The following is a 27,459-nucleotide window of genomic DNA, read 5'->3' as shown; positions in this document are numbered from 1 at the left end:
TTGGAAAGCTTGAGGAAAGTTGGCTTAGAAGAATGACTAGAAGGAGGGATACACCAGTGTTATGTAAAATTATCCACACAGTGAGGAATACAGGGGATTTTCCATCTCTTTTTAAAAACTAGAATATGGAATAGCTCAATATTGCTGAATAAGAGCAGGAGGGAGCTCCTGGGCTCCTGCTTATCTCTGCCTTCAGCTGCTGGGTGGGGAAAGGCAGCTCCCAGTCCAAGTGGGCTTGGAGCACAAAATAACATTCAGAAGTTGTTCGACTTCAGTGAAAGTCAACAGGTAGGAAAAAGGTTAATTATGTGGGTCTGGGGAAAATTGGGGTTTCTTTCTATAGATTCCTGAGTATCGGAGGCAGAAAAAATGGGAGGGATGACAGCTATTAAGTTCTTCTCTAATTTTGTCTTCACTCATCTGTCCTCTTTTTTTAAGTGAAGCTCATCTTTCCCCCCCCCTCCTTTCCTCTTCTTCATTCCAACATCACAGAAAGATCGTTAAGAGGAATGCTCTCTGTTCACTTCCTCTAATTTCTAGTCTGTGGCTGAAGGAACATGCCAGTGGCTTGGCTGGGTATGTGGGATTGATTTTAAGGCTGCCAACTAGCTTAAATACAAGCAGCTGATCTGTTCCTGTGATTTGTTTTTCAGAAAGTAATAGAAGAAACTTGGTAATGCTTGGAGTTAAATGCTTTGTGGGATAGATATCAGTTAGTAGGTTGAATGCAGTGTTGTTTTCACAGTCTTGAACTCTTTCAGGCAAAAAACAAAAACCTTGGCTCAAAAAAAACACACTAATTTCCAGAGACATAGTTGATCAGCCTATTTTAATTCAGTTTTTACCACCAAAGAAGTTGTGCGGCATCTTCTTCCTTTACGAACTAATAGAGTATTATGAAATAGGAGCAGGTTATAATAAATCAACGTCTTCTCTTCTTGTCTTTGGTAATGAAAAACAAACCAAGGAGCCATTCAGGAAAATAGTGATAGGTGTTAGCCTCCCTTTTCCAGCCATTTTCGTCCCTGCTTTCCAGTTTCTTTTTTCCCTGACATAAGAAAAGATGGTCATATTCACTTATGTAAACAGAAAAGGGGGTAAGGAAAAATTATGAGAAAGGGGAGCAGTTAACGCAATTCCTTTGGACTGCAGTTTCCTTGTCAGTTGGAACCTCAGGAAAGGGTTACACGTATGTCTTCGGTGTAATTGCTTGGTGCCTCCAGATATTTAGGATTAGAATTCAAGGGACCTTCTTCTTCTGCCCACCAGAACAAATTAAATTATTAACTGATGCTAGCACAATTTTTTGTTTAACATAATGCCTCTCTTTAAGTTCACAAGATATTTTATGCAAAAAAAAAATTATGATTTGCTTCTTCATGGTTTAATTTATTGTATGAACTCAGCTAGTGTGATTTATAAACTATTGTTTCTAGTTAACCCAACCTTACTTTATTCAATAAGAAAAAAATAAGCTAATTGCTGATCAACATACATCAATCCGTTTGGATTTTTAAAGCTACACTATCCTTTGTGAGTACACTAGTACAAAGGATAGTACACTATCCTTTGTGAGATTTGTAGAAGGGAGGTTTTTTTAATTTATTTATTTCATTATTAAAATATGGTTTGGATTAGTCGAGTTCCATTTCTAATCTGAGTCAGGAATGATATATTCATTATGAGTTTGTTTTTAGATGGTACAGTTCGCTTTGCTGTGGTGTCCTGCCAGTAGGACTCTACATTGGTTGCATTCTATCAATTCAGAATGCAAGTTAAGGTATCGTATTTGCATTGAGTTGCCCAACGAGTAAGAGGTTGCGAGAGACAGAGACAGAGAGATCATCTTGATATGCTCTTCCAGAGATACTTAGCATGCAAAAATTAAATGCACATAAAGATTTTTTCTTATTGTGAAGATAAACTATTAACATCTGCACGCTCAGTGGCTTCGAAAAGCACTGCTGCCCTAGCCAGTCGAAAGAAGGGCATATCTCTCTTACATGTAAATAAAAATTAAGACATGCAAAATGATGTTTTAATTTAAGAGGGAATTGTTTGTAAAAGACATGTTTACTCCTTTTTCCCTCCACGCAGGTGGTATTTTGCTGTGAATGTAGAAATCAGAGCTTTTTCAGGGACATTGTTTAACCCAAACAGATGTTCTATATTAAAAGGAAAAAGCATTTCAGTAATTTGCTTTGTTTTGTTTTTTTCTCCTCTGCTCCCACCAAGTCTTATAGGTTTCTTTAATCCGAAGTGGCACCAGAACACGGGGTTCCTTTGAGGGGTGCAATTTCTGATCTGGCTCCAGATCAAGGAGGAAAGGAACAGATGATGGGGTGCTGTCTTAAAAGCCAGCATCCAGCTCTTCTTGTTGCGTCCTTTATTTCTAATCATCACAACTGGGCTGGGCTGTGTCTTCTTTAAGCCAGATAAAAGGAAAGGAGCTTATCACTGCCCAACATAAGCATATGCCCTTCTTGTGAAAGAGCATGTAAAACCAGAGGTGGCCTATCTATCACTGTGGCAAATTGGGGTTAGAATTAAAATTAATTTTAATTTATTTAATGGTTAGTTTAAATTTGGTTAGATGTCAGATTTTGAGATTGTTTAAAAAATATAGTGATAGTGTAATCATATGCATGTTTCAATTAGATTAGTAAGTGAAGGGAACTAGTTGAGGTCTACAAATTCCTTTGCAACGTAAGAGATTCCAATGCTAGTTTAGTTTTCTTTGGATGGAAATGTACTGTCAATGCATATTATCTTTGCAATTATTTACTCCCCTAAGAAGTTATTTTTTTCATTTATTTTAGAAAGAAACTTCCCATTCCCCATTCCAACTCTTTTTTTCCTACACAAATAACAAACATGGCATAGTAAGTTCTGTGGTCATTCCTCAATTAGTAACTTACAGTATTTTCTCAAACGATTCAACCACCATCATGCTAAAATAACAGTAATGAGGAGATACTTTATATCTCTTCAACAATGGTTGGATGATGCTATGAAGACATTGTAAGTCACTAGTGAGGAAATGTTGGGGACTACCAAGACTCAAATTCGACTACCACTCCACTGTGGAGCTTTAGACCAATTTCTGTCTCTTGGTCCAACTTCCACAAATTATTATGGACCTAAAAAGAAAGAAGCCCTTGAATATTCAGAGAAAAGGTGGAATATACACAGAATAGATAAATTCTATCTCTTCACCCTCCCCTATACTTTTCTTAGAAATGGTAGAACTCTTAAGAACATTCTGTGAGGTCTTTGAGTCTTATCCAGAATCACTTAAGAAAAAAAAACTGGAATTATAGAAATGCAGTCCATTATACGATCTTTTCTTCTCAAAGGTCCTCTGACACCAAGATCAGATAGCTAGGCGAAAATTTTTGCTTGACAAAAGGACAAATAGACAGGAAATGTGAGTCACACCAGATAGTTCATGATCAGTATTTCCACATATTATTTACCAATATATATTCCTTTGCAGGATAATTTTATGCGTGTCTGTTCTCTGCATAAAAATTATATTCTTAGCATAATTTCCACCTGGATCACAATATTATTCATATAAAAATACAAAGGTTGCTGTATCTCATGCTATTGTCCTTCATCAAGGTCCATGTTTGTTTGTATGAAAAGTTACAGTTCCATGGAGTTGCTTGCTATGTTTTTGCTACTTTAAAAAAGTCAGAAATTGTTTATGATACACAGATATATCAGAATGTTGCACAGAACAGATCAAAGCCTTCCGCTGCAAAATTGGTCCCTCCACACCCTCTCTTACCTTAATGTGCTTCTTTTTGTCCTGAGGGCTAAGTAGACTTTCAGTTCTACAGTGATTCCTGCCATTTAGGTGTGTTTCCAGGAAGATTAAAGAGTTCTACATGTCAAAATATGGAAACAACCATTGTTCCTTTTCCTAATTCTAAACTGGTTTCAGTCAGTTGTAGAGTTAATCAGAGGATGACCATCAAAGGATGGGACTTTTGAGAGAATATTTTTATTTTAAGAACCATCCTTACTCCAAAGTACAATTAGACTACCATAATAACTGTACTGTACACATCAATTGGGTCAGTAGATGACAGCAAAGAGTTGGAACACCCTGTATCTCTTTCCTGCAACATAGAGTGATCATCTATGATTTTTCAGCATATAATAAGGTGAAATGGGCTGGGACACAGTATAATATAATAACCCTCTCCCAAAGGAAGTCAACTTCAAATTCAAAATGCTTCACCTCTGAATTAAAGACAAAGCCTGCCCTATAGCAAACATATAGATAAATTATTTGAGGGAGAGAAAAAAATCATCTTTCCAGGTAAATGTCATAAATCGAGTATGTTCATCAGCTCAGGAGCAGACTTTCCTTCATCAGCAACATAAATTGACCTCCTCTGCTGGTAGGCAGATGGGTGCGACTATTGATCAATAAATCAGGACCAAACCAATTCCATTGAACTAAACTATTGATGAGAAATTTTTCAATTAGCAAATTGTTAATTGTAAATCTGCACATGTGCCGGGCTGCCTAGTTTTGAATGGTCTGCTATAATTGGCACCTGTGATACCGCAACCTTAAGATAATTTTCAAACACACACGCACACACATTCCAAATGTGTGCCTCCTATCCAGCCCCACACAAAGAAATGACAAATGTATTTGTCATTAGACTTATTTTTGTGATCATCTACCCTGTTCCTCAATTGTTTAGAAATATGAGCAACAACCTTGTCTTTGAAATCCAGTCCATAATTTCTCACATTGTGTAATGTTCCTTAGCTTGACTCTCTTTCCTGATAATGTTTTCTGCTCTTTTTCTTTCTTTTTTTTCTGATCATCCCCCTTGGGAGGTTGGAATATTATTCTCTTTGAAGGAGGGAAAGTTTCTTCCATACCTGCTTAGCAGCCTGTCTTGTTTTATACATTTGTCCAAAGGGTAAAATACGCTGCACCTGCTACACAATTAGCAAAGGGACACGAAACCTGTCCTGGAACACAACAGTCGGTCTCACAACCTCTCCTTTTCCAGAATTACATGTCTTAAGGATTTTTTGGAGTAGGACACAGTAATTATCCCTGGCATTCATTTCTGAGTAAACCTGGATGGGATCATCCAGCTGTAAATTTAAAGAGACTTTTTATTTTCTTGGATCTAACGCCAACAGCTTTTCCCTTCTCTGAATTCTGATGGATATTTTCCAGATGCCAGCCTAATTTTAAATGGGTTTTCTTAGAACTGGTACAAGATCTGGTAACAGCCCTTCAACAGGAGCAGCAGTGGCTCAAAAAAATAGAACTAGGGCAGCCATGGCCATGAGACCAAAACAACTCTTTGACTCTTTTGATGCTCTCCTCTCTCAAATTTCCTTAGGCATTAATTAAAAATTAATTTCTACTAGAGAAATTAGAAGAAATTAGAAGAAAGCAAGGAAAAAATTATTTCAATATTACTTCCAAGGCAAAGCCATGTCCCTCTAGGTTAGGGCAATCTGTAGCTCATTCAACTATTTGTTGTGTGGATATTTTGCACGACTGTTCCCAAGATTTGTGTGACTATGGATCATGCTTGCTGGAACCAATGGGAGCAGTTATCTACAATATCCAGAGAACACTGGCTTGCCTATCTCTGAGTAAATCAGTGGCTCTCTTATCTAGCATTTTACATCAAACTCTTTCTCCCTCCCAATCTTTTTTTTTAATCTTGCTTCTGGATTTGGGGTGGAAGGAAAGAAGCCTTGATGTAAAATGTAAAGAGAGTCATTCATCTACTCAGAAGTAGGCAAGCCAATGTTCTCTGGTTATTGTAGATAACAGCTCCCATTGGTTCCAGCAAGCATGACCAATGGTCTTGTAAAAAATGGACCAATCCCACATGCCTGAATTAACCTATAGTGGGACATTTCACTCTGTTCCTTCTTAAATTTAGACCTTATCCTACTGTTAAAAGAACACAGTTGACTTGGTCTCCTCCAATCAGGTTTCCTCTAGAGCAGTTAGAACTTCAACTCCTTCTAGAGCAGGGGCCTTCAAACTTGGCCCTTTTATGACTTGTGGACTTCAACTCCCAGAATTCCTCAGCCAGCATGGCTGGTTGAGGAATTCTGGGAGTTGAAGTCCACAAGTCATAAAAGGGCCAAGTTTGAAGACCCCTGCTCTAGAGCAGTGAGGACTTCAATTCAATTTTGTGAGGACTTCAATTCCAGAATCCCCCAGTCAGGCTGCCTGGGGACTTCTGGGAGTTGAAATCCATGCATCTTAAAGTTGCCGTGATTGAGAAACATTGCTTTAGATGCCTCTGGCAGGCAACAGTTTGAAGAAATTATTCTACCATGCTTAGTCAGAGTGACATTCTCATTCCCAGAGCTTTATACTTCAGCTTATTCTTTTTTTCTTTCTTTCTCTCGAATAGCACAAAACTGGTTGGCAACATGGCCTCAATCCTGCAGTGCTGCCCTTTCCTGACCCGAGATCCATCTCTCTTTCTACGGAAAGTCGGCCCACTGCTGGTCAACAGTGCTCAACGCTGCCCCGTGATGATGGCCCGCACTTTCTCCAGTTCTCTCACTGACCTGCAGAGTGAAAAAGACACCTGTGGAAACACTGGTAAGATGATGGGATGGAGCTCAGAGAAAAGATACTAGGAGGGAAACAGAAACTGATGTCATATCAGATCCATAGATGTCAAACCAAAATACAAATTTTATGCTTGGAGCTCACAAGTGGGCTCTTGTACAGGTGTTCCAAGTTCTTTAGATCAAGCCAGTCTCTTGGTAGCAAAGCTAGATTTTGTGGGTATAGACTAGAGTGTGTGTAAACCCTGCATAATTTGATTACATGTAGAAGGGTTGAAACCCCTGTGTGAAAACCCCTCTTTACAGAGTGGCTCCTTTTTGAAATTGTTCTTTTGTAGTTCAAGACATGTCATCATTTCACAGTCACTAATTAGGTCAGAGGCAACTTGTAATTCTTCTAATTTTTACTTCTTGGCTGACATTACGTGGACACATTCAGAAATTTAATAAGTATTTCGGTCTGCAGCAAAGGAAGTGGAAATTGCATCTTTTCTTCCCTATGCATAAAAAAGGTTTGCCTTGACAAAGCAATCATATTAAATACCGTAAAACATATTTTTTTAAAAAAAATAGATGATGAGAAAAATGTATTTCTGCCTGCAATCCTGGAGACTCAATGCAAGAACCCCAACCTTCCCCACTCCAGTACCCTCTAGACGAGGGGTCCCCAACCGGGCCACGGCATGCCATCAACCGGTCCGCACAAACAAGCAAAGCCCCATCTGTGGGATGCAGGCAGCACACAAACCACACAATCTCAGGTCTGTGGAAAAACTTTTCTCCACGGAATCAGTCCCTGGTGCCCAAAAGGTTGGGGACCTCTGCTCTAGACATCCTGGGATAGTTCTTCTCAGATTTACTGACAATATGGCCAGTATCAAAATTTTTCAGAGTTGGATTCTCATTTTGGAAGGCAGCAGCTTAGAGCAGACATGTCAAACACAAGGCCAGGATGCGGGGCCAGATGCAGCCCGCGAAGTGGTTTCATATGGCCCACGAAGCCATCCTGGAAACAGTGAGGGAACGCCCCCCACTGCCTTGGCCCTGGCCCTGGCACAGGCCAGCCGGGAGCCAATGTACAATTTTGTGGTGGCCATCTATGCTGAAATGCATTCAGTCTTAGCTCCACAAGGCCGTCTGGAAACAGTGAGGAACCAGCCCCTGTCGCGTCGGCCCCTAACCCTGGGTGCATGCTGGGGAGGTGTCACCCTTTATGAGGAATGAAGAAATGCACCATCGCCTGGAAGTGGCCAGCAAATGGCCCTCGCCTACTTCACATATCCGGCTTGATGGGCTCTGCCCTGGTCCCACCCCCTTCTGCCAGAGACCCTCAGATCTGTCCCACTCCTGTCCAGGCCCCCACAGGCACCCTTGATGCGAATGATGTAAAGCTGGCCACGCCCACCCAGTAGGCCACACCCACTCCATCCACGCCCACCCAGTAGGCCACACCCACTCGGCCCCCGAGGGCAACCGCAATGCTTAAGCGGCCCTCAATGAAATTGAGTTTGACAACCCTGGTTTAGAGAAACAGGAGACCATGGTGGCCTGAATGGACAAAGGAACTACTTAAGTCCAAAGTACTTGGTAGAGAATCTGGAAGCTACTAAATATCAAGTGCAAAGAATCAGGAGCATTTGCTGAATTCAAAGCACTGAAGAGTTTATTATTGCTACATATACACAACAATGTGGTCAACTAATGGTCAAAGCTAAATTGGCACTAGATAAGGGTCAACCGAATTCATAGGAGGGGGGGACTGGACATGGGTCTCTTGTGTCTGTGCAATGAGTCCAAACAAACATTTAATCCTGCTTTCCAGTTCAGCCTACTCACCTACTACACTAAATTTGCTAAAAGCCATGCCTACTGGGAGTCTTATTCAAGAATATCAACCCATCTCTACAGGCTGAAATCATGACGGGTTTTCTTTTGTGCATCTTCTAGTTTCGATTCCCCCCTCAGCACCCCGGTCTCTCCCTGCCACCCAGTGCCCTTTTATGGAATCTGAGCGCCAAAGTGGCCAGAGCTCCTTTGTGCAAGAAGCAAAACCTGAACTCCAGGAAGATGTCAAGCCTTTCAAATCAGGTAAGGAAGGAGGCCAGCCTCCTTGGGATCACAGATGGTGGGAAGGATGAGACCGCCTGGGTCTTCCTCTGACCTGTGTGTCCCCCTCTCTCTAGGAGTGCTGACGTCCTTGCTCAGAGAGGTGCACTGCAGTCTCAGAAAGAAGTTCCTGGACTCTAACAAAGCGTCTCACCTCATTCAGGACAACATGCCAGGTTGGGGAATTGGATCCTGATAACTTCTTCCATGGGGGTGGGAGGAAGTTGCCCAGAAGGTCTATCTTCCAGCTTCCCTTGAGTATTAGGGTCAGCACTGCAGATTAACTGATTCTGTCTGAAGACTTAATTGTTTCAAGATTAACTGTCATGGTGGTGCACTGGTTAGAATGCAACTAACTTGCGTGGTGGTGCAGTGGTTGGAATGCAGTACTGCAGGCTACTGCTGACTGCCAGCTGACTGCAGTTCGGCAGTTCGATTCTAACCGGCTCAAGGTTGACTCAGCCTTCCATCCTTCCGAGGTGGGTAAAATGAGGACCCAGATTGTTGGGGGCAATAGGCTGACTCTGTAAACCGCTTAGAGAAGGCCAGTGGTGGGATTCAAATATGCGAACAACCGGTTCTCTGTGTGGATGGCGCTTCCAGAAGTCCATTCTGGGCCTGGGCAACAAAAAATTAGCTACCGGTTCTGCCAAAATGGTGCAAACCGGCTGAATCCCACCACTGCAGAGGGCTGTAAAGCACTGTGAAGCAGCATATAAGTCTAAATGCTGTTGCTACTTCCTCCTCTCCCCTAAATGAAAACTGGACATATAAATGACATTTACTGTTTATTTATATCATCTGTTACTGTACCACTTTTTAGCATTATAAAGTGAGGATGTTTAAGATTTATTCCCATCCACTTCTCTCCATATCTTATTCAGAGGAGTGTCTAGCAACCAGGCTGTCATCCCAACCCCAACCTTCACAGCAGTCCCCAATTCTCAATCTCTTCTCTTCTCCTCCCCAAAAGAGGAATGACTTGGGATCTGTTGATCCATTTTTTAGGAGAAACACTTAGATCACTCTTTGTCATTCTACAGTTATTCTGCCAGTGGCTTTCACAACTTAAGTAGAACGAGACAAATCTATAACAGTTACCCAGGCAAAGAAAATAATAATAAAGAGATGCATCTGAGAACAGAGATATTTATCCTGTCTCTGTATCGGGGTTGATTTCACATTTCAGTTGCAATCCATGCACAGGGCAGAATAATTGCCTGGATTCTTGGCCTTCTTTGAGATCTGATTGGAAGATGGCAAGCCAGGGATTGAGCCACACAGAAAAATCACCAGGCGCCTTCTCTGTTGAGCTCCTTGAGTGTGTAGGAACCTTTAATTATTCAGTACCTGTAGGTCAGTGATGGCGAACCTTTTAGAGACCGAGTGCCCAAACTGCAACCCAAAACCCACTTATGCATCGTCGGGTGCCGAGTGGGTGTGGCGGGTGGGTGTGGCCCATTGGTGGATGTGGCCCATTGGGTGGGCGTGGCTGCGGTGGTAACAGCAGACTGGGTGGGACTAAAAAGTTTAATCAATCAATTCCAATTTTGCAATATCTTTTTTTTTCCCCGCAAGAAGTTGAAATTGATTGATTGATTGAACCTTTTTTTTTTGTACACGGTGGCGGAGGCCTAAAGTGAAAAGGTTTTATAAAACCCAGCTGAAGGCCTAGGACTGGGGCAATGGCGCGTGTGCCCACAGAGAGGGCTCTGGGTGCCGCCTCTGGCACCCGTGCCATAGGTTCGCCACCACTGCTATAGGTAATCCTCATTTAGCAATTACAAATGGGACCGGCAAGTAAGTTGTCAAATAAAGCAGTCGCTGAATAAAACTGCAACTGTGCTTATGATCTTACTTCAACTTTCCTTTGCTTTACAGAATTGTGAGGGTCATAACTGCGAGGACTGGTTGCAGAGTTGCTAAATGAGGCAGTCACTAAATGAGGACTGCCTGATATTAAAATAAGGCTTCTGTTAGGCTTACTGAAAGTTTACAAAAACAACTGCAACTTTACAAATGACCAGCCTGCACACTCTTTTCTCCATACTCTCAGCTGGGTAGGCTATAAGAAATGTGAAATAAATAAGCAAATAATAACAACAAACCTATTGCCTTAAACTAGATTTGGGACTTCCAACCACCCCTTTGCATAATTGCTTCTTTGTTTCTTTTGTTTCTTAGCTATTGCTTTTTCTTTATGTTTGAACAGTTGTGCTCAGCGTGATGTTTGGCAATGATTGTTCTACCATCAAAAAGCTCAGTGGGAGATATCCAAATGCCCTGCATGAATAGGCTTTATGTGCTTTCTAGCAAGTCTAAATATTTGCCATTATTTATTCTGACTTGTTGCTACTTTCCAGAGTTTCAGGCACGGTTTGCTAGTTCGTCGGTTTTTATATTACCAGTTCTATGTTCAGGTTGAAATGGTAAGGATTAAATCTGTGACCTTCTGGATGCACACTGAATGCACATTGTGAGCTGGGCTGCAAAAATCTTGTCAGAATTTTCTGTATCTCTTTGCTGCCATCTAGTGATTATCTGTATTCATACCATTGATATTCTGGCCAACGAAGGCCCACCATAAAGTTCCACTATAGGAAGTAACTAGAAGACCTTGGCACGTGTTTGTAAAAGAACAGAGCTTCTGCCCAATTTTGTCCCCTGCTTCATCTCTCACATCTCTCATGTGCTGAAACAGCGTCTCCCATCCTACTGGATTTGCAAGGTTGGGAATTCAAATTGGAGGGCAGCACATTGGAGAAGACTGCTAAGGCTTCCAAACCTGCCTCTCCTTAATTAAATGCCACCAGGTTACCTATTGGCCTTAACCAATGAACTGCAAAATGTTAATTATTCAGGTTCCACCCCACAATAATAGAAGGTTGACCAAAACTAAACAGAACACTAAGAGCCAGTTTGGTGTAATGATTAAGGTGCTGTCCTAGAAACCAGGAGACTGAGTTCTAGTCCCACTTTAGGCACGAAAGCTGGCTGGGTGACTTTGGACCAATCACCCTCTCTCAGCCCACCCCACCCCAGAGCTGTTGTGGTGGGGAAACTAGGAGAACTAGATATATTCACCGCCTTGAGTTACTTATAGCAGTAATAAAGGCAGGATATAAAATAAATAAACTTTGATGGGCCCCTTCCTGCATGCTGCTCCTTAATGGTAAGTCAGCACTGAGAGACAATGAGTGAGGGTCAATGCAGGCAGAAATCAATCCCTGTTGTTTCCTAACAGAGAGCCCTGTGTTTGACTACGATGCGTTCTTTGAAGAAAAGATCCAAGAGAAGAAACAAGATCATACCTATCGGATCTTCAAGACTGTGAATCGGCGGGCCGATGACTATCCTTTCGCTGAGGACTACTCTAACTCTGAGGTTGAGGCGCGGGAGGTGTCCGTCTGGTGCAGCAATGACTACCTCGGAATGAGTCGCCACCCTCGCGTGCTGCAAGCCATACAGTGAGGGGGAGTCAATATTTCTTGCACTGCCATTTTCCACATCTCCCAAACCTTTCTAATTTCCCCCTTGTATGTCCAGCTTTTCCCAAATGGGGGGGAGAACATGCATGGCAGGGATGATAGGAAACTGAGTCCAACCTGAGGAGGGCCTGAGGCTTTCCTTGACATTCATGAGCAACTCTACAGTGGGGGGGGGCTCACTTTGCCACTCTATAGAGAAAAACTCTATAGTGGAGGGGGAACCCTCGCTTTGCCACTCTGTAAAGAAAAACTCTATAGTAGAGAGGGGGACCCTCACTTTGCCACTCTATAGAGAAAAACTCTATAGTGAAGGGGGGACTCTCACTTTGTCACTCTATAGAGAAAAACTCTATAATGCAGAGGGGGACTTTGTGTAGAGATGCAGCTGTAAATTTCTCGAACCAAATAAAATCCCAAATGCCTGTTGAGCTGGGACAGCCATTGAATTTGGGGAATGGAACTGAACAAGGGGAGCATCTACATGTAGTCCTTGAGTTACAGTGATCTGTTTAGTGGCCATTCAAAATTACAAAGGCACTTTTCAGTGACTCAGGTCAGTGTCCTTACACTTACAACTGTCACAGCATCCCCACAGTCCGCATGACCAAAATTTGGACACTTGGCCACCGACATGCATTTATGACAGATGCAGTGTCCGGGCTCATGTAATCATCATTTGTGACCTTTCCACAAGCGAAGTCAATGGTGGAAGCCAGATTCACTTAACGATTGCATGATTCATTTAACAACTCCAGTGATTCACTTAACAATCGTGGCAAAGAAGATTGTAAAACTGAGTGTGACTTACGTCACAACCACCTTGCTTACCAACAGCGATTCTGGTTCCAACTGTGGTATAAATCGAGGACTACCTGTACTCAGAACCCTTCCAGGCTGTCTCTAACCAAGCAAAAGCTTTCCTCTCAGAAACCCAAAAGACAGGCCTTAGAACCGGTCACGGATTATCTTTGCTGTTTTCTGAGCAAAGTCCCATTCTCTTCTTCTAACCCTCAGGGATACTCTGCAGTGTTACGGAGCAGGAGCTGGAGGTACCAGGAACATTTCCGGCACTAGCCGATTCCATGTGGCTCTGGAGGAGGAACTGGCCAGCCTGCATAACAAAGATGCCGCTCTGCTCTTTTCCTCCTGTTTTGTGGCCAATGACTCCACTCTCTTCACGCTCGCCCGCATGATGCCAGGTAACCAGGCAGTACGGGAGACCGTAGGATCAGCCTGAAGCAAAGACCTCCACCCTCCCTAATTTGCGGGGAGAGGAGAGATGGGGCATTACCTTTGGCTTGGTTTCTTTCCCATAGGATGTGAAATCTATTCTGACGCTGGGAATCATGCATCCATGATCCAGGGCATCCGAAACAGCGGCGTTCCAAAGTATGTGTTTCGGCATAACGATCCACACCATTTGGAGGAGCTCCTATGCAAGGCCAAACCCAGCACCCCAAAGATTGTCGCTTTTGAAACTGTGCATTCCATGGATGGTAATTGCCTCTCTTTAGGTTTCGCTACCTAGTGTCCTAATAACGTAATAAAACACCATCATGCATCAGAAAGGTGTCTCTAGGTATAAGCTGACCAAAAGCACTTCCTGAGCCAGCCCAGATTCCTTGGCCAGTTGAAGGAGAGGCATCCAACAGCAGGTTCAGGGGAAAAGTGGCCAAGATAGTGGGTCACTATGACTAGTTCAGCGGTGTCAAACTCACCAACATCACGTGACGTGTCGCGTGTTGCTACTTTTTCCCCATTGCTGGAGCTGGGGTGGGCGCGGTTTCGGCATGATGCATCTGGCCCGCGGGCCGGCAGTTTGACACCCCTGGACTAGATGAACCATAAACAACAATAAACAGTGACTCAGCCAACAGACTTGCAGGACAAGAGGCGAGCTAAAAATTCTGGAAGCAGAGACAGCCACTAGGCCAGTGATGGCAAACCTTTTAGAGACCGAGTGCCCAAACTGCAACCCAAAACCCACTTATGCATTGTCAGGTGCCGGGTGGGTGTGGCCCATTGAGTAGGTGTGGTCCATTGGGTGGGTGTGGCTGTGGCAGACTGGGTGGGACTAAAAAGTTCAATCAATCAATTCCAACTTTGCAAGATCTTTTTTTTTTCCCGCGAGAAGTTGAAATTGACTGATTGATTGAACCTTTTTTTTTTGCACACGGTGGCGGAGGCCTAAACCGAAAAGGTTTTATAAAACCCAGCTGAAGGCCTAGGACTGGGGCGACGGCGCGCGTGCCCACAGAGAGGGCTCTGAGTGCCGCCTCTGGCACCCGTGCCATAGGTTCGCCACCACTGCGCTAGGCTAATACAGGACTGCAAAAAGTGTGATCCAGGAGTTGCATGCACACACAAAAGTGGGTTGGAAGCTTTTGCCATTCAGGAAAGAGCCAAAATCCAGTGTTTTCAACAGTCCTTTGTCCGCAGGTGCCATCTGCCCCCTGGAAGAGATGTGCGATGTGGCCCATCGCTATGGGGCCATCACTTTTGTGGATGAGGTCCATGCTGTGGGACTCTATGGGGCCCACGGAGCCGGCATTGGAGAACGTGATGGAGTGATGGGCAAAATAGACATCATATCTGGCACTCTGGGTGAGTTGGGAAAGCAAAGGTCCAGAGAGGAACCAGGAAGAAAGTGTATTATAGATACCGTCAGGGAACCCTGCTAACTATTACAAACATGACCATCTCAAGACCCAAAGGTGGTTACTGCAAGTTTTTAGCCCCTGAATTTCTTGTCATTCATAAGGAGGGGAAAAAATGCAAGGCATACAATATGTTCAGCTTGCATACTGTATACCGTGTTCCCCCGAAAATAAGTCCAAACTAGAAAATAAGCCCTAGCATGATTCTTCTTCGTAATATAAGTCCCACCCCAAAAATAAGCCCCAGTTAAGATTGTCAGCCAGACGGACGCACTTAGTTCCATATTTTCCCGAAAATAAGACCTAGCCCGAAAATAAGCCCTAATGAGTCTTTTGGAGCAAAAATTAACATAAGATCCAGTCTTATTTTCGGGGAAACATGGTATAAGTTTCAGATCCAGCTTCCTAGAATTCGCAGAAGTCAGGGTGCAATTTTTTAATTGAATTAGTTCATTCATGCTTTTTAATGCTAAATACATTAATAGCATAAGATATGCTTGTCATTAAATGTATATCTTTCCTTTCCTCCCTTTCTCCTCCAGGAAAGGCCTTCGGCTGCGTGGGTGGCTATGTCGCAAGCACCACTTCCCTCATTGACACAGTGCGTTCCTATGCAGCCGGATTCATTTTCACCACTTCGCTGCCCCCTATGACACTGGCTGGTGCCCTGGAATCTGTTCGGATCCTGAAGAGTCCCGAGGGGCAGGTGCTACGCCGGACCCACCAGCGCAACGTCAAGCACATGCGCCAGTTGCTTATGGATGCCGGGCTGCCTGTGGTCAGCTGCCCAAGTCACATCATTCCCATACGGGTATGGAAACTCTGGGACGGTGGGAGAACCTAGAGTTTTAGTACAACAGAATCTGGGGTTACAGTCCTCAAAGTGAAGGGCTTAAATCCCATTGATGCCACTTCACCATGCCCTTAATATACACAGCCCTCTATAGAATACTTGAGAAAATAAAATGAATGAATGGGACTGAGTAGCTGCAGAATCGTGACCCATCACACAAGGGGAACCCTGGATACCCTAAACTAGGGGTCCCCAAACCCCGGTCCGTGCACTGGTACCGGTCCGCGGCATGCCAGCAACCGGTCCGCACAAACAAGCAAAGCCCCATCTGTGGGATGCAGGCAGCACACAAAACCATGCCCCCTCCGGTCCGGGAAAAAACCTCTCTCCACGGAACCGGTCCCTGGTGCCCAAAAGGTTGGGGACCTCTGCCCTAAACTCTCTATCCCCAACTTTCCAGATGGATGAAGCAGCTGGATGCTCTTCCTCAGTTGTCTGATTCATTTTTCCTCAGGTTGGAGATGCAGCCCTGAATACGCAGCTTTGTGACCTACTCCTCTCGGAGCACAACATCTACGTCCAGGCCATCAATTATCCTACTGTGCCCCGGGGGGAGGAACTGCTGCGGCTGGCCCCCTCACCCCATCACACCCCACCCATGATGGACTACTTTGTGGGTGAGTTTCCAGTGCCAGGAGCACTAAGGCCCCAGCTCTATCCTAAGTAAAGGTCATCATCTCGTTCTGTAAATTAAATACTAGTACAGGGCAGGATTACAACTTTCAAAATCTTTGTGGAAACAAGGCATTTAAGAGATAATTAAGCTATGGTTGCTTCTGTTCATTACATGCCCAGTGCAGCAACCCACTTAGGATGTCATAAACAAAACTGAATCCTAACCCTGAGATCCTAACCTTTACAAGCTGAAGTTGGTCTGCACAAACAATAGCTGAAACTAACTGCCATTTCATGGATTGGATATGAAAAACAATTAATGAAAATTGATGTAACTTATTCTGATCTCCCACTTTGAATTTTAGCACCAGGCTTGCGGTAAAATTAACTTCCTAGCAAACAAAATTCAAACCTTGTATCACGGAAAAACTAGATTCTGGAAAACCTACAGTATATATTATGTAAATTAAGAAATTCAAGAGACCAGCAACAAAACATTGCAGCTTGGTGTTCTCTGATTTATAGTTTAAGTAGGTGCATGTATATTCTTTTCAGTATGCTTCATTTGCTGTGCGCCTAGTGACCTGTTTTTTCCACCCAATAATTAATAACCACTGAATGCAGAAGGAAGTCTCCTCGCCTCTTAGTAAACTGTTTTGAAAGGGCTTGTGAAAGTTGTACCTCTGGAAGTCCAGAACTGATCCTACTGGTAGTACCTCTTGTGACAGTCAATAGGATTCAGTGCCTGCCTTTTGATCACTGGAATCCTCTTAATTTCTCTCCTGGAGTGGAAGATTTACTTTACAGGCACCCATGTTTGCAAGAGTTATCTGCCTAAGGCGAGTAAGTACTGCCACCAAGTGGCCAATGCAGATATTTTTTTTAACTCCACAAACTCATACTGTAAATAGCTGATGGTATTTATGAGGAGTCTTAAAAAGTTCCTCAGACACTAAAAGGTCTCTTTAAATATTTTTAAAAGGAAAAATTTATAGATTTTTCAACATTTTTAATCATTAAAAGCAAATTCAAAAGCAGAATAAAATAAGAGCTTCTCCTATGCTGCTGCAGAGGCAACCCCCCAAACCTACGGTATAAACAGAATATAAGCAGCAGCTTTCAATACAGAGATTTGACTCTTTTCTCATATGTTGGATTTTGAAAAGGCCAGAGATTTCCTCTCTACTTAAGCTTCTACTTCAGGGCCACGGCCATTCATTTTCTTACTACTAGCTCCTGAGGTCACCATATAGCTCCTGGTATCTATGGAGATTCTCAGTCATCCAGGTCATGGTTGTCTCAAAGCTGCTTTTTCAAGACACAACTGGACTTTCTTGTTTTTCTTTGAAGATGTTTCGCTTCTCATCCAAGAAGCTTCTTCAGCTCCTGAATGGTCCATTCAGCAGCAATGCACTAATAGTCTGTATTTTAACCTCTCTGTTTTCTTCTCTTCCAGAAAAACTGCTGGCTGCTTGGCAGGAGGTGGGCCTGCCCCTGCAGGTCTCAACCTCCCCCGAGTGCCACTTCTGCCACCGCCCACTTCATTTTGCTCTCATGAGTGAGTGGGAGCGGGATTATTTTGGAAACATGGGGCCACGCTATGTCACCCTTTGTGCCTAAGGAGCGCCTCAGGCCACACAGCTCACTGCCTGCGGATGGGGAGAGAGAGGGGCATGCCTCACACCAAGGCTGCCCAGCAGAAAAAGAGATGATCTGAATACAATAAAGCTCTAAAACTGCCTTTTCTGCATATCTCATAGAATGTGAGGATTTGGGCTGAAGAAATTCTTCCAGCTGGCAGCCTTTTGAATCCCTAGACCAAGATAGGAGTCAGTGGTACTGACTACACATAGTACATCAAGCCCTGGTACGGTATAAGTCACAGCTGGCTGAGTACAAAGAACACACTAAGCTGTAATTCAGTTTACTAAGGAACAATGTGAAAGGCTCACCCAGATTACACTCTTATTTTCCACATGATTGTTTACTGGGCTGCCGATTAATAGGAACACCCAAATTGGAAAGCTAACATAGGATCAGCAGATAACTAGCTCTGGAGAAAACAAAGCAGAAAGAATGGGGAACTCTAGTGGAATTATTTCAATGAGCTGTGAAAGTGGGCAGAACTTTGTTTTCAAAACTAAAATTGACCCTCCTGAGATTTGACCATGATTTTACTCTATGTTGGCCTCTCTACTTGAAATTCACCGGCCACAGGAGATGAGGGATTTTTTCAGAGAAGAACTTCCCCAGTTTACAGAGAAAAGGGTGTTTGTTTCTTTGTTTTGACCAAAGATCTTTATTTTTATCAAATGTTTTTTTAAAAATGTGTTTTCTACAAAGGATAGTCATTTCCCAGCAAAAGATTTAAATTTTTAATGGGGCAACAGGGAAAAGAGAACTGAGATCAAAAGTTGCCCGAAACCTTTTAGAAGTTCCTGCAATATAAAAAAGCAGAAAAATATGCATTCTTGACCTCATGTAGCCACTTGCAATTACTCATCCCAAGTCAAAGTGGCCTGCCTGGGCAGGTCAAATGGGGTACATAGCACCCAAAACACAAATCAGACTCAGACTCCCCTTGCTCTGCTCAGGAAGTGCCCTAGCTGGCCCACAGGAAGTAGTCACACCGTGCACGGGGATCTGAGGGCTTCCCCAGAGGCCGGGCACAGACAAAGAAACGTCGTCCACAATTTGGCCCTTGTTTCTTCACTGTCCGCAACACACAGGGCTCCTTGTGGGCCTTGCAGCAAGGTGGGTGTGCAGGGCCAGGTAGCAGTGACTTCCACAACACAGACTGATTTTGCGTAGAGGGGAGTGTGTTTTTCTCACAATTCATAGCTGCCTTGCTGGTCACACCCTTAGAGGGTGCCTTTGGACTCTCAATAGATGTCTGGGTTACCCCTGAGACTTCCTCCACCCCACATTTATCAGCTATACTTTCAGCGCTCTCCACAGTAGGCCGTTTCCCAGAATCCTCTGCTGCTGCCCTCTGGACCACTTTCAAAACTGACTGGCCCCTTCCATCATCCACAGGCTCAGCATCCAAGGTTCCAGCTTTGAAGAAGCTACGCAAATCCCCTTGCCCTTTCTGTGCCGGTCCGGTCCGCCTTTTCTTTAAATTCCCCAAGGCAGTTCTCTCCGCTTTGCTCCGTTTCTGTCCCTTCTCAGACAGTTTGGTCTGTTCCACTTTTACCAGAAACCGGTTGAGCTTCTGTTGGGTGCCAGCAAACTCAGGCAGGAACCGGGTGCAGAGCGGGGGACACCGTGGGGCAGACAGGCAGCTACTTTTCAGCACAGCCTGGACAGGACAGTGGTCAGAGCCCAACACCTCTGGCATGATCTGGGCATTGGTCAGTTCCAACAATGCCAGAGCACGGTCAGCCAGGATGTAGTCAATGCGGGTACCATAGTTAAGATGCCGGGATCCTGTTACGTTACACCAGCAAGTGTAGGCTTCATCCTGACTCGGGTTCAGAAAGCGGAAAGTATCAACAAAGAGGTTCTCGTTCTCAGAATCTCTGCCAGGCTCCCAGAGGAAACCGTCCAGCCAGTGGCGCCCAGGATGCTCCTGGAAGGATTCCTAAAGGTCAGAAGAGAAGCAGGCTAGTTTTATGAGATTAAAATGCTTTCCATGTATCTTCAAACTGGTGCAAGATTTTGGTACCTGGACTTCAAAATGGGGAGGATCATATCTCCCATGCAATGGCTCTGGTTGCAAATGTGGCCATATTTTAAGGTTTAGAAGACCAGAGTTTCCATCTCCCCTCCAACTCAATGTGGCAGGAAACTGTGCTGTTGGGTTTCAGTAATCATGGCCAGAGGAGTCTCAAGGGCTGCAAAAAAAAAAAAAAAAAAGAGGGGGGGGGGCCTGGAAAGCCAGATGCAGGCCTGGGGCTATAAGCTGCCCTCCCCTGGATTGTAATAATTGTACAGTTATTGTACAATAGATCAGCAATATTGTATTTATTTACTGTAAATCCTGACTTTATTACTTTGATAACTCAAGGCGGTAAATATTTTCCTATTTTCCCACAACCAGCAGGGCTGAGAAAGCGACTGGTCCAAAGTCACCTACCCGACTTTCATGCCTAAAGTGGGACTAGGACTCACGGTCTCCACTTACCAAATCTCCTGGGTCACAGTGATCGATGGGCCTGTGTGCAGTATTGATGTCTCCCAGGATGATCACATGGCTAGAGGAAGAGAGGAAATGTGCACCGTCAAAAACTGCAGCTCCATTATAGGGTCTGCTAGTACAACTATAAAGCACAGCTGAGGTCTCAGAAGCAGGCAGCTACAGCATTGAGAAGTATCATCAAGGAAAAACTCGGTTCCAAGTGCAAGGTAGTTTACTTTGGAGGAATATACTGAACATCCACTTAAACCAGTGTTCCTTAACCTTGACAATTTTAAGGCATGTGGAGTTCAACTCCCAGAATTCCACAGCAAGCACATCTCTTTTTTACCATTTTTCATCCAGCATTTCTGTTGCTCAAGATAAAAAACTAAACATGGAGCTTTTCTTTTACAAAGCATGCCATAACTTCTGTTCCCCCATCTTAGGCTTAATATATAAGAATGGATTAAAAACGTATCTGCCCAAACCAAGTCAACAAATATATCTGAAAGAGCTCCGACGTGTTTCCCAAGTTCTTAAAAAAACACTCCAAGCAAACTTTCCCAGAATTTTGTTCACCTAGTCACCCATCTTCCTTCACACACACACACATGATGGTGCTCAGCGCACAACAGGCACAAATAGTTTTTGCACCAGAATTTCCTTAAAAAGTAGTTGCCACTAAAAATCTCAGTATCTACAAATCTGAATAATCTGTAATGCACGAATCCCACTTAGTGAGTTGCATATAATTCAGGACAGATCTGGGATAAATAGGCTTTGTCTTATATTTCATACTCATATAATATGTATTTTGCTCAATTTCTTCAGTCAAAAAAAAAAGAAGTAGCTTGAAAGCTACCTTAAAAAAAGAAAGAAGTCAAAGGGATATTACAGGACTTATAAACAGGAACGAATATTTATTAGATTTCTCTTGGTTTTAGCAAACTCTACAGTTTCCCTGCAAGATGGTTCAACGTTGTTCTCCTCTCGTTGCACAGAGTAGAAAGAATATTGCTTAGCCCAGCTCAATGCAACAATAACAGCTGAATCAAGGATTTCACAGCATACCTACCCTCCAGCTCTGAGAAGAGCTTCAGCCCGGGCTTGCAAGAGGCGGTAGAATTGCAGCTTGAAGTCTCCACGTTCTGGCTTTTCAGGGTCAGCACGAGGGCAATACACATTGATGACAGTCAGCAGAGTTTCCTGCTGTTCTGAAGTGCTACAACACAGAGAAAGTGTAGAATTCAGTCCCCACCTCTCTCCATGCCATCCAATAATGCTCAGCCAACCGCACCTAGTATGAAGAATTTAACCATTTTCAGCCCTTATTCCAACTCCGCTTTCTGCTACTGGAGGATGTTTCAAAAGGAGTAATACTTAGCATTTATACACCTCCTTTACTCAGCTTCACATCTTAAATACAAGCATCCTGCTGAGCCAATCCCCAACACATTTACTCTATAATTCTATTTTCAAAGGATCAACTGGAAAGTCCTCAGAAAAGATATCTCCAACACAAGCTGCAACGACTGTATTGGTCCTCTACTCCTTTTGTTTTAAGCCACTGTACATAAACAGGAGTCATTCTAATTAGATGACCCTATCAACTGAACAATTAAGATGGTAATGTTTCAGCAAGTTTAGTCTAGTAGTTAAGGCACCAGGATGGAAATCAGGAGACTGTAACTTCCAGTCCTGCCTTAGGCATGAAACCCAGCTGGGTGACTTTGGGCCAGTCATTCTCTCTCAGCCCAAGTCACCATCCAAGATTGTTGTTGGAAAGAAAATAGGAGGAAGGAATATTGTGTGTGTTCACCACCTTGAGTTGTTTATAAAAATAATAAAGGTGGGATATAAGTAAATAATATGTTTGTTATATGTCACATGGATGCTGATGTAGTTGTCTGGGTTTGTTATTTATTTCCTGTAATGTATTTCCATGTATTTTGTCAAATTTACATTCTTTTTTGTGAGCTGCCCTGTCAGCCTGAAGTCAAGTGGCAGTAAAGTTGAAGTAAGTAAGCAAATATTATCATTATTATTATTATAAGTGATGTCATTGCAACAACTTCTTTCCACTGGCACTCCCCAGCAAAAAGTATTGCAAATCAAGTTGCCTTTGAAACTGAAGGTAAAATGTTATTATACAGTAATTACAGTAACTGGAACAGCCCTAATCTCCATGAATATATCTCTAATTCTTCTTCCATGAGCAACATATAGGCTTATTCCATGGGTTATAATTATACCTTTGGCAAGGCAGATTTGTTTGACTGGGCCTTCAATGCCCATATAAAAGAATTCAGCACTATTAACCAAATCACATCTGGAGAGATGGGAGCCATTTACTCTTGCATATGTAATGTTGAATTTAGACTAGTGTCAGGAGTTTCTGAGTTCATATTCACATTTTGTGGGGCTGCAACATTTACTGTATCTATCAGACCTGTTAAACACTGGGATTAACCAGACATACCCAAGTTGCATACCTCCAACTGACTCTCTGCTACCATCTAGTAGCTGTCTGAATTTGTGCAGGCTGTTTATGCCTAGAATTAACTCCCAAATGCCTGGTTTACAATTAAGGGGCTTTGCAGTGATCCAAATTCAAACTGAAAAGGTGATTCAGAGCATGCATGAGAGTACGTATCATTCCTGTCAGCACTTCCTTAAATCAAACACATCTTGTGGGGGGATTCTCCTACAGTCTTGCTGTGTGAGCCCAGAAAAAGGTAGCTTTTTAAAGCAATCACCAATAGATGCAACAAGAACACTCCTATGTGCTCCCAATATTCTCTTCCCCTTCAAATCCAGATCACAACACTGCCTTATTAACTACTGCTCTGTTAATCTCCATATCAGATGAGTTGTCAGCTTCCAGGAAATTTGCTAAGTCAGCATCAACAACAGGTATTCCTTCCCCGCCTTTGTGATCCCTATCTTTACCATATGCGGTGGCGAGTGATCACTGCCCGGCCTTCACTGTCCAGGGCCTTGAGCTCATCAGCTGTGAAGTCTTCTGTGTTTCCATAACAACCGACTGCTCCACTGTGCTTGGTAAACAGCCCAGACAAGCCCTCCTCAGCTGCTTCTGGGGTGGCACTTGCCTTACAGAAGGTTGCAACGCCTAGAAACACAGGAGGTTTAAAAAGTCATCCTTCATCTGAAAGGGCAAAAAGGCTATCTACTTAATCACAGGCCCAACATTTTCACTAACTACAGAAATCCTGAACAGCAACCTATATGCACAAAGCTATAATACAGCCCTCACAGATTTTAGAGTGGCCTTTGATTTAATTTCCCAGCTTAATCTTTGGCATAAGATTCTTCTGCTTATCTATTACTTATATGATAAGGACAAGGTACAGCCCCCAAGGAAATGTACGGTAAACCAAGGAGGAGATTCTTGCTAAGAGAAGAGTTCAGCACAGATTTATTCAGGCACTATAATTATTTAGTTATTACATCAATCCTTTAATTGTCGTGATGAACAACTCCTATCAACCACAAAAATGGTAGACAAGCATATAACAATCCTGTTATATCCTGACACAGTAAATTGGAAACAGAATGAAAAACAAGGGAAGTCTTCCAAAAGATCTCTGAGCTTAGGTTTCAAGCATGAATTGGTATGCTAAAGGATGTCAGTGAACAAATAGTAGCTAAAGAAAGAAGGAATATATTAAAATATTGTACAGTAGAGATGGCAACATCCAAGATACCTTAGAACAGGGGTCTTCAAACTCGGCCCTTTTATGACTCATGGACTTCAACTCTCAGAATTCCTCAGCCAGCATGCCTGGCTGAAGAATTCTGGGAGTTGAAGTCCATGAGTCATAAAAGGGCCGAGTTTGAAGACCCCTGCCTTAGAAGATATGCTCTATTTACAAGAACCTGTAGTACTAGAAGATGAAGTTAGTTCACACTCCAATCATTACCAAGTCGGAAGGCTACAAGAACTGATGGAATGCCCATTGAAATATAGCAAGCAACAGAAAAAAGAATCGGTAAAGCTTCTAACCAAGTTATGCCAACAAATCTGGCTACCAGATTAGAAGAGATCAATCTACATTCCAGTGCCAAAAAAGGCAGTGCGTGCAAGAGTATGGGCAAACCACTGTACAATATCCTAAATTTCACAGGCCAACAAAACAACAGAGGACACAGATTAGAACCTTACACTGAAAAAAATATGCCACATGTTCAAGCTGGCTTTAGAGACATGAGACTTTTTTAGCCATGCCTTTGAATCATAATTATTTCTTTACTCAGAGAATGACACTGTTTAAGACACAGCAACAATCAGCTGAGAAGCTGTCAATCCAGGAATCAACTGGACTTGTCAGGATTACTAATCTATCAGTACCTGAATAGCCACTGCGAATGCGACTGAAACTGAAGTAGGAGCTATAGCCCTCCACTATAGCCAATGGCTCCTCCAGCAGGTCCCCTGAGAACAAAGCAGAATTTTAGTCAGGAAAAAAGATCAGCCTAGAGCAGTTTTTCCCGGCTTGGTATTCCCAGCATGGTTGAACTTCTCCTCCTGTGATCCCAGGCAGCAAGGCCAGCAAGCTTCAGAGACAAACTATAATACACACACACACACACACACACACAATCACACTGCTTTCCCAGTTTTTAAAAAGGGAATATTTTCAGCATGCTAAAAAGAATCCTAGATTAATTTAATGCAGTGTATGGTCAGCCAGCATATGGCTTAAGACTCAACATGGAAAAAAGTATTTTTAAAGCATCTAATGTAAAATTATGCAAAATTTCTGACTGTCTGAAATCCCAGGGACCCACTACAGTTTAAGGACTGAAAATGACTAGCTAGATTAAATTTGGTTTGCCTCACTGAAACACAGGCACATATTCTCATGTTCAGCAAACATGTACATGAGACGTACATCAGGCTACTTTACTAAAACTAGACTTTTCTTGATTCCATTTCAGTATTGTGGTTGCTACAGTTTTTTTTAACCTAAAAAGTTCAATTAACACTGAGGTGCTGTGAGAAAACAACAATAGCTCATTTCGCCCTCATGTTCATCTGTTTTAATATTAGGGCAAATTTCACTTTCCCAAGGGGAAATTAATTGCAATAAATGTATCTTATATATCTATAGTCAGACTGAAATATGTGTCGCCCTTTACTCTCATTTATAGATAGAAAGGGCCTGGTGATGATTAAGTATATCAAGTCAATGTTAACTTTTAATGACAAAATAGATTTTATCCAAGATGATGTGTCCTCCACCTGGCCTTTTATGTCTTTCAGTAGTGCACTCATGTTATAATCAAGTCCAGCCATCAACCTTTTGCTAGTGATCCCCTTCCCAACATTATATATCCAGAAATATTGACATTTTTAATAATTTATTCTATTACTCTCATAATCAGTTTAAGATATCCTGATGAGGAAAGTATATTTTTGGTAATTACACAAGATAAGATAAGGTAAGGTAAGATAACCTTTATTGTCATTTTTTTTTACTGTGGGCACAACGGCACACATCAAAAATGAAATTTAGTTGCCCGCTCTCAAAGTGAACACATACATGACACACACCTAACATACTATATACAACATGTGTATAGACCCACACCCCTACATATACATAACAAATAAATATTAAACACTGTCCATCTTGAAAATATAACGGAAGGAGGAAGCTTGAGAGTTCACAAGATTAATGCTGTATGGAATGAAACTATGGCTGAATTTGGATGTTCTACTACGGAGAGTACACAAGGCACTCTCGTCATGTTCTTCCCTTTGAGTGGAAGACAAGCGGAAAAAGGCAAGTTTATCTAGACTTGCAACATTATCAATTATTATCACAGCAATAAATTACTACTGTACACACCATGGGCAGGGACCTATAATCTTATACTTCCTTGAAGTCATTGCATCCATAGAGTTCCCATTTCATTTTTTTAAAATTCTCCTTTGCTTGTTTAAAAAGTACCCACTGAAGATGAATACTAAGAGGTCTTTACATACTTGCTCTTTTTGAATTTTTCCAAAAGTGTGCAGTTGACCCGGGGGGGAGAGGGGAGGGAGGATGAATTAGCCAAATTCATTTTTTAAAAAATCTATTTTTATTGGTATGCAATCAGTAAATACACATACAGAAAAGGAAAAGTAGCTACTGATATAAAAAAGAGGAAAAAACGTTTTATGACATTACTAGATTACAAATTAACCCACCCCCCCCCCCATTGTTTCTCAAATGAGAGTTTCAATCAATATAAGCGTTAGGAATTGTTTCTAATTTCCATTAACTTTCTGATTTCTATTGCCAAATCTGTGGTTTTGATCCAGCAACTCCAAATCTGAATTAGCCAAACAAATCTCAAGTTTGGGGATTGGGGCTGGATAGCCTTTGAGTTACAGATGGAGTTGGTCTGCCACCTGCAATTTCCAACTACTGATCATGTTGTCTGAAGCTGACAGATTCTTATATACTTCAATTTTAGACAGGATGGTTGCTAACCCGACAGACCGTTTCCAGTCACCCATTCCGCCAAAGAGCAAGTAGTTAAGGCTGCAAATAAAAAAAAACCTAAAAAACACGGGGAAACTCTGCCACCTTTTGCATTTTAAACACTTGTCAAGCTCTGCCTTGCATGCACGTGGGGATGCTGTGACTCACGGGTTATCTTAGTCTCCTGCAAGCAAATAACATCCGCTCCCAAAGAATCCAGGAGCGGCTTCAACCCCGCCGACCCGGCTCCTGCCCGAAGCCCGTTCACGTTCCAAGTCACCAGCCTCATCCCAACTAAGCGGGGCGTCTCGGACCCAGGCAGAGAAGACAAATTCTCCGCCGAACGTCATTTCCCACCGCCAAGCAAGAGAGGTTTTTTTTAAAAAAATAAAATGGGCGTTCACTTCCGGTTCTATTTAGTTTTATTGATATACGGGGCGGACGTGGAAGGAATGGAGGAGAGCAGTTTGAAAGTTGGGCGTTCTATTTCGAAGAGAATACACTCTTTTTTTTTTTTAAGGGGTATATCTACAAGAGACGA

General features: G+C 42.7%; 2 protein-coding genes across 2 annotated transcripts; one reads left to right on the top strand and one right to left on the bottom strand.

Moving 5' to 3' along the window:
* The first annotated feature begins 258 nt into the window (after positions 1 to 258).
* ALAS2 (5'-aminolevulinate synthase 2) lies at positions 259 to 18,045 on the top strand. Its single transcript, XM_015814946.1, has 11 exons — positions 259 to 288; positions 6,423 to 6,616; positions 8,533 to 8,673; positions 8,769 to 8,867; positions 11,936 to 12,158; positions 13,194 to 13,378; positions 13,496 to 13,675; positions 14,619 to 14,783; positions 15,379 to 15,647; positions 16,144 to 16,306; positions 17,761 to 18,045. Exons 2-11 carry the CDS (start codon positions 6,442 to 6,444, stop codon positions 17,922 to 17,924), a joined length of 1,764 nt encoding a protein of 587 aa, XP_015670432.1. The 5' UTR covers positions 259 to 288; positions 6,423 to 6,441; the 3' UTR covers positions 17,925 to 18,045.
* A 629-nt stretch (positions 18,046 to 18,674) lies between these two features.
* Positions 18,675 to 27,227, bottom strand: APEX2 (apurinic/apyrimidinic endodeoxyribonuclease 2). Its single transcript, XM_015814963.1, has 6 exons — positions 27,087 to 27,227; positions 24,794 to 24,877; positions 23,374 to 23,554; positions 21,500 to 21,646; positions 20,431 to 20,500; positions 18,675 to 19,887 (listed from the first exon to the last, which is right to left on the bottom strand). Exons 1-6 carry the CDS (start codon positions 27,205 to 27,207, stop codon positions 18,907 to 18,909), a joined length of 1,584 nt encoding a protein of 527 aa, XP_015670449.1. The 5' UTR covers positions 27,208 to 27,227; the 3' UTR covers positions 18,675 to 18,906.
* Positions 27,228 to 27,459: the final 232 nt, after the last annotated feature.

Source organism: Protobothrops mucrosquamatus, unplaced genomic scaffold, assembly GCF_001527695.2.
Source record: "Protobothrops mucrosquamatus isolate PMUCROS unplaced genomic scaffold, P.Mucros_1.0 scaffold300, whole genome shotgun sequence".
In the NCBI taxonomy this organism is placed as follows: Eukaryota; Metazoa; Chordata; class Lepidosauria; order Squamata; family Viperidae; genus Protobothrops; species Protobothrops mucrosquamatus.
This window is presented reverse-complemented; position numbering and strand designations above follow the sequence as displayed.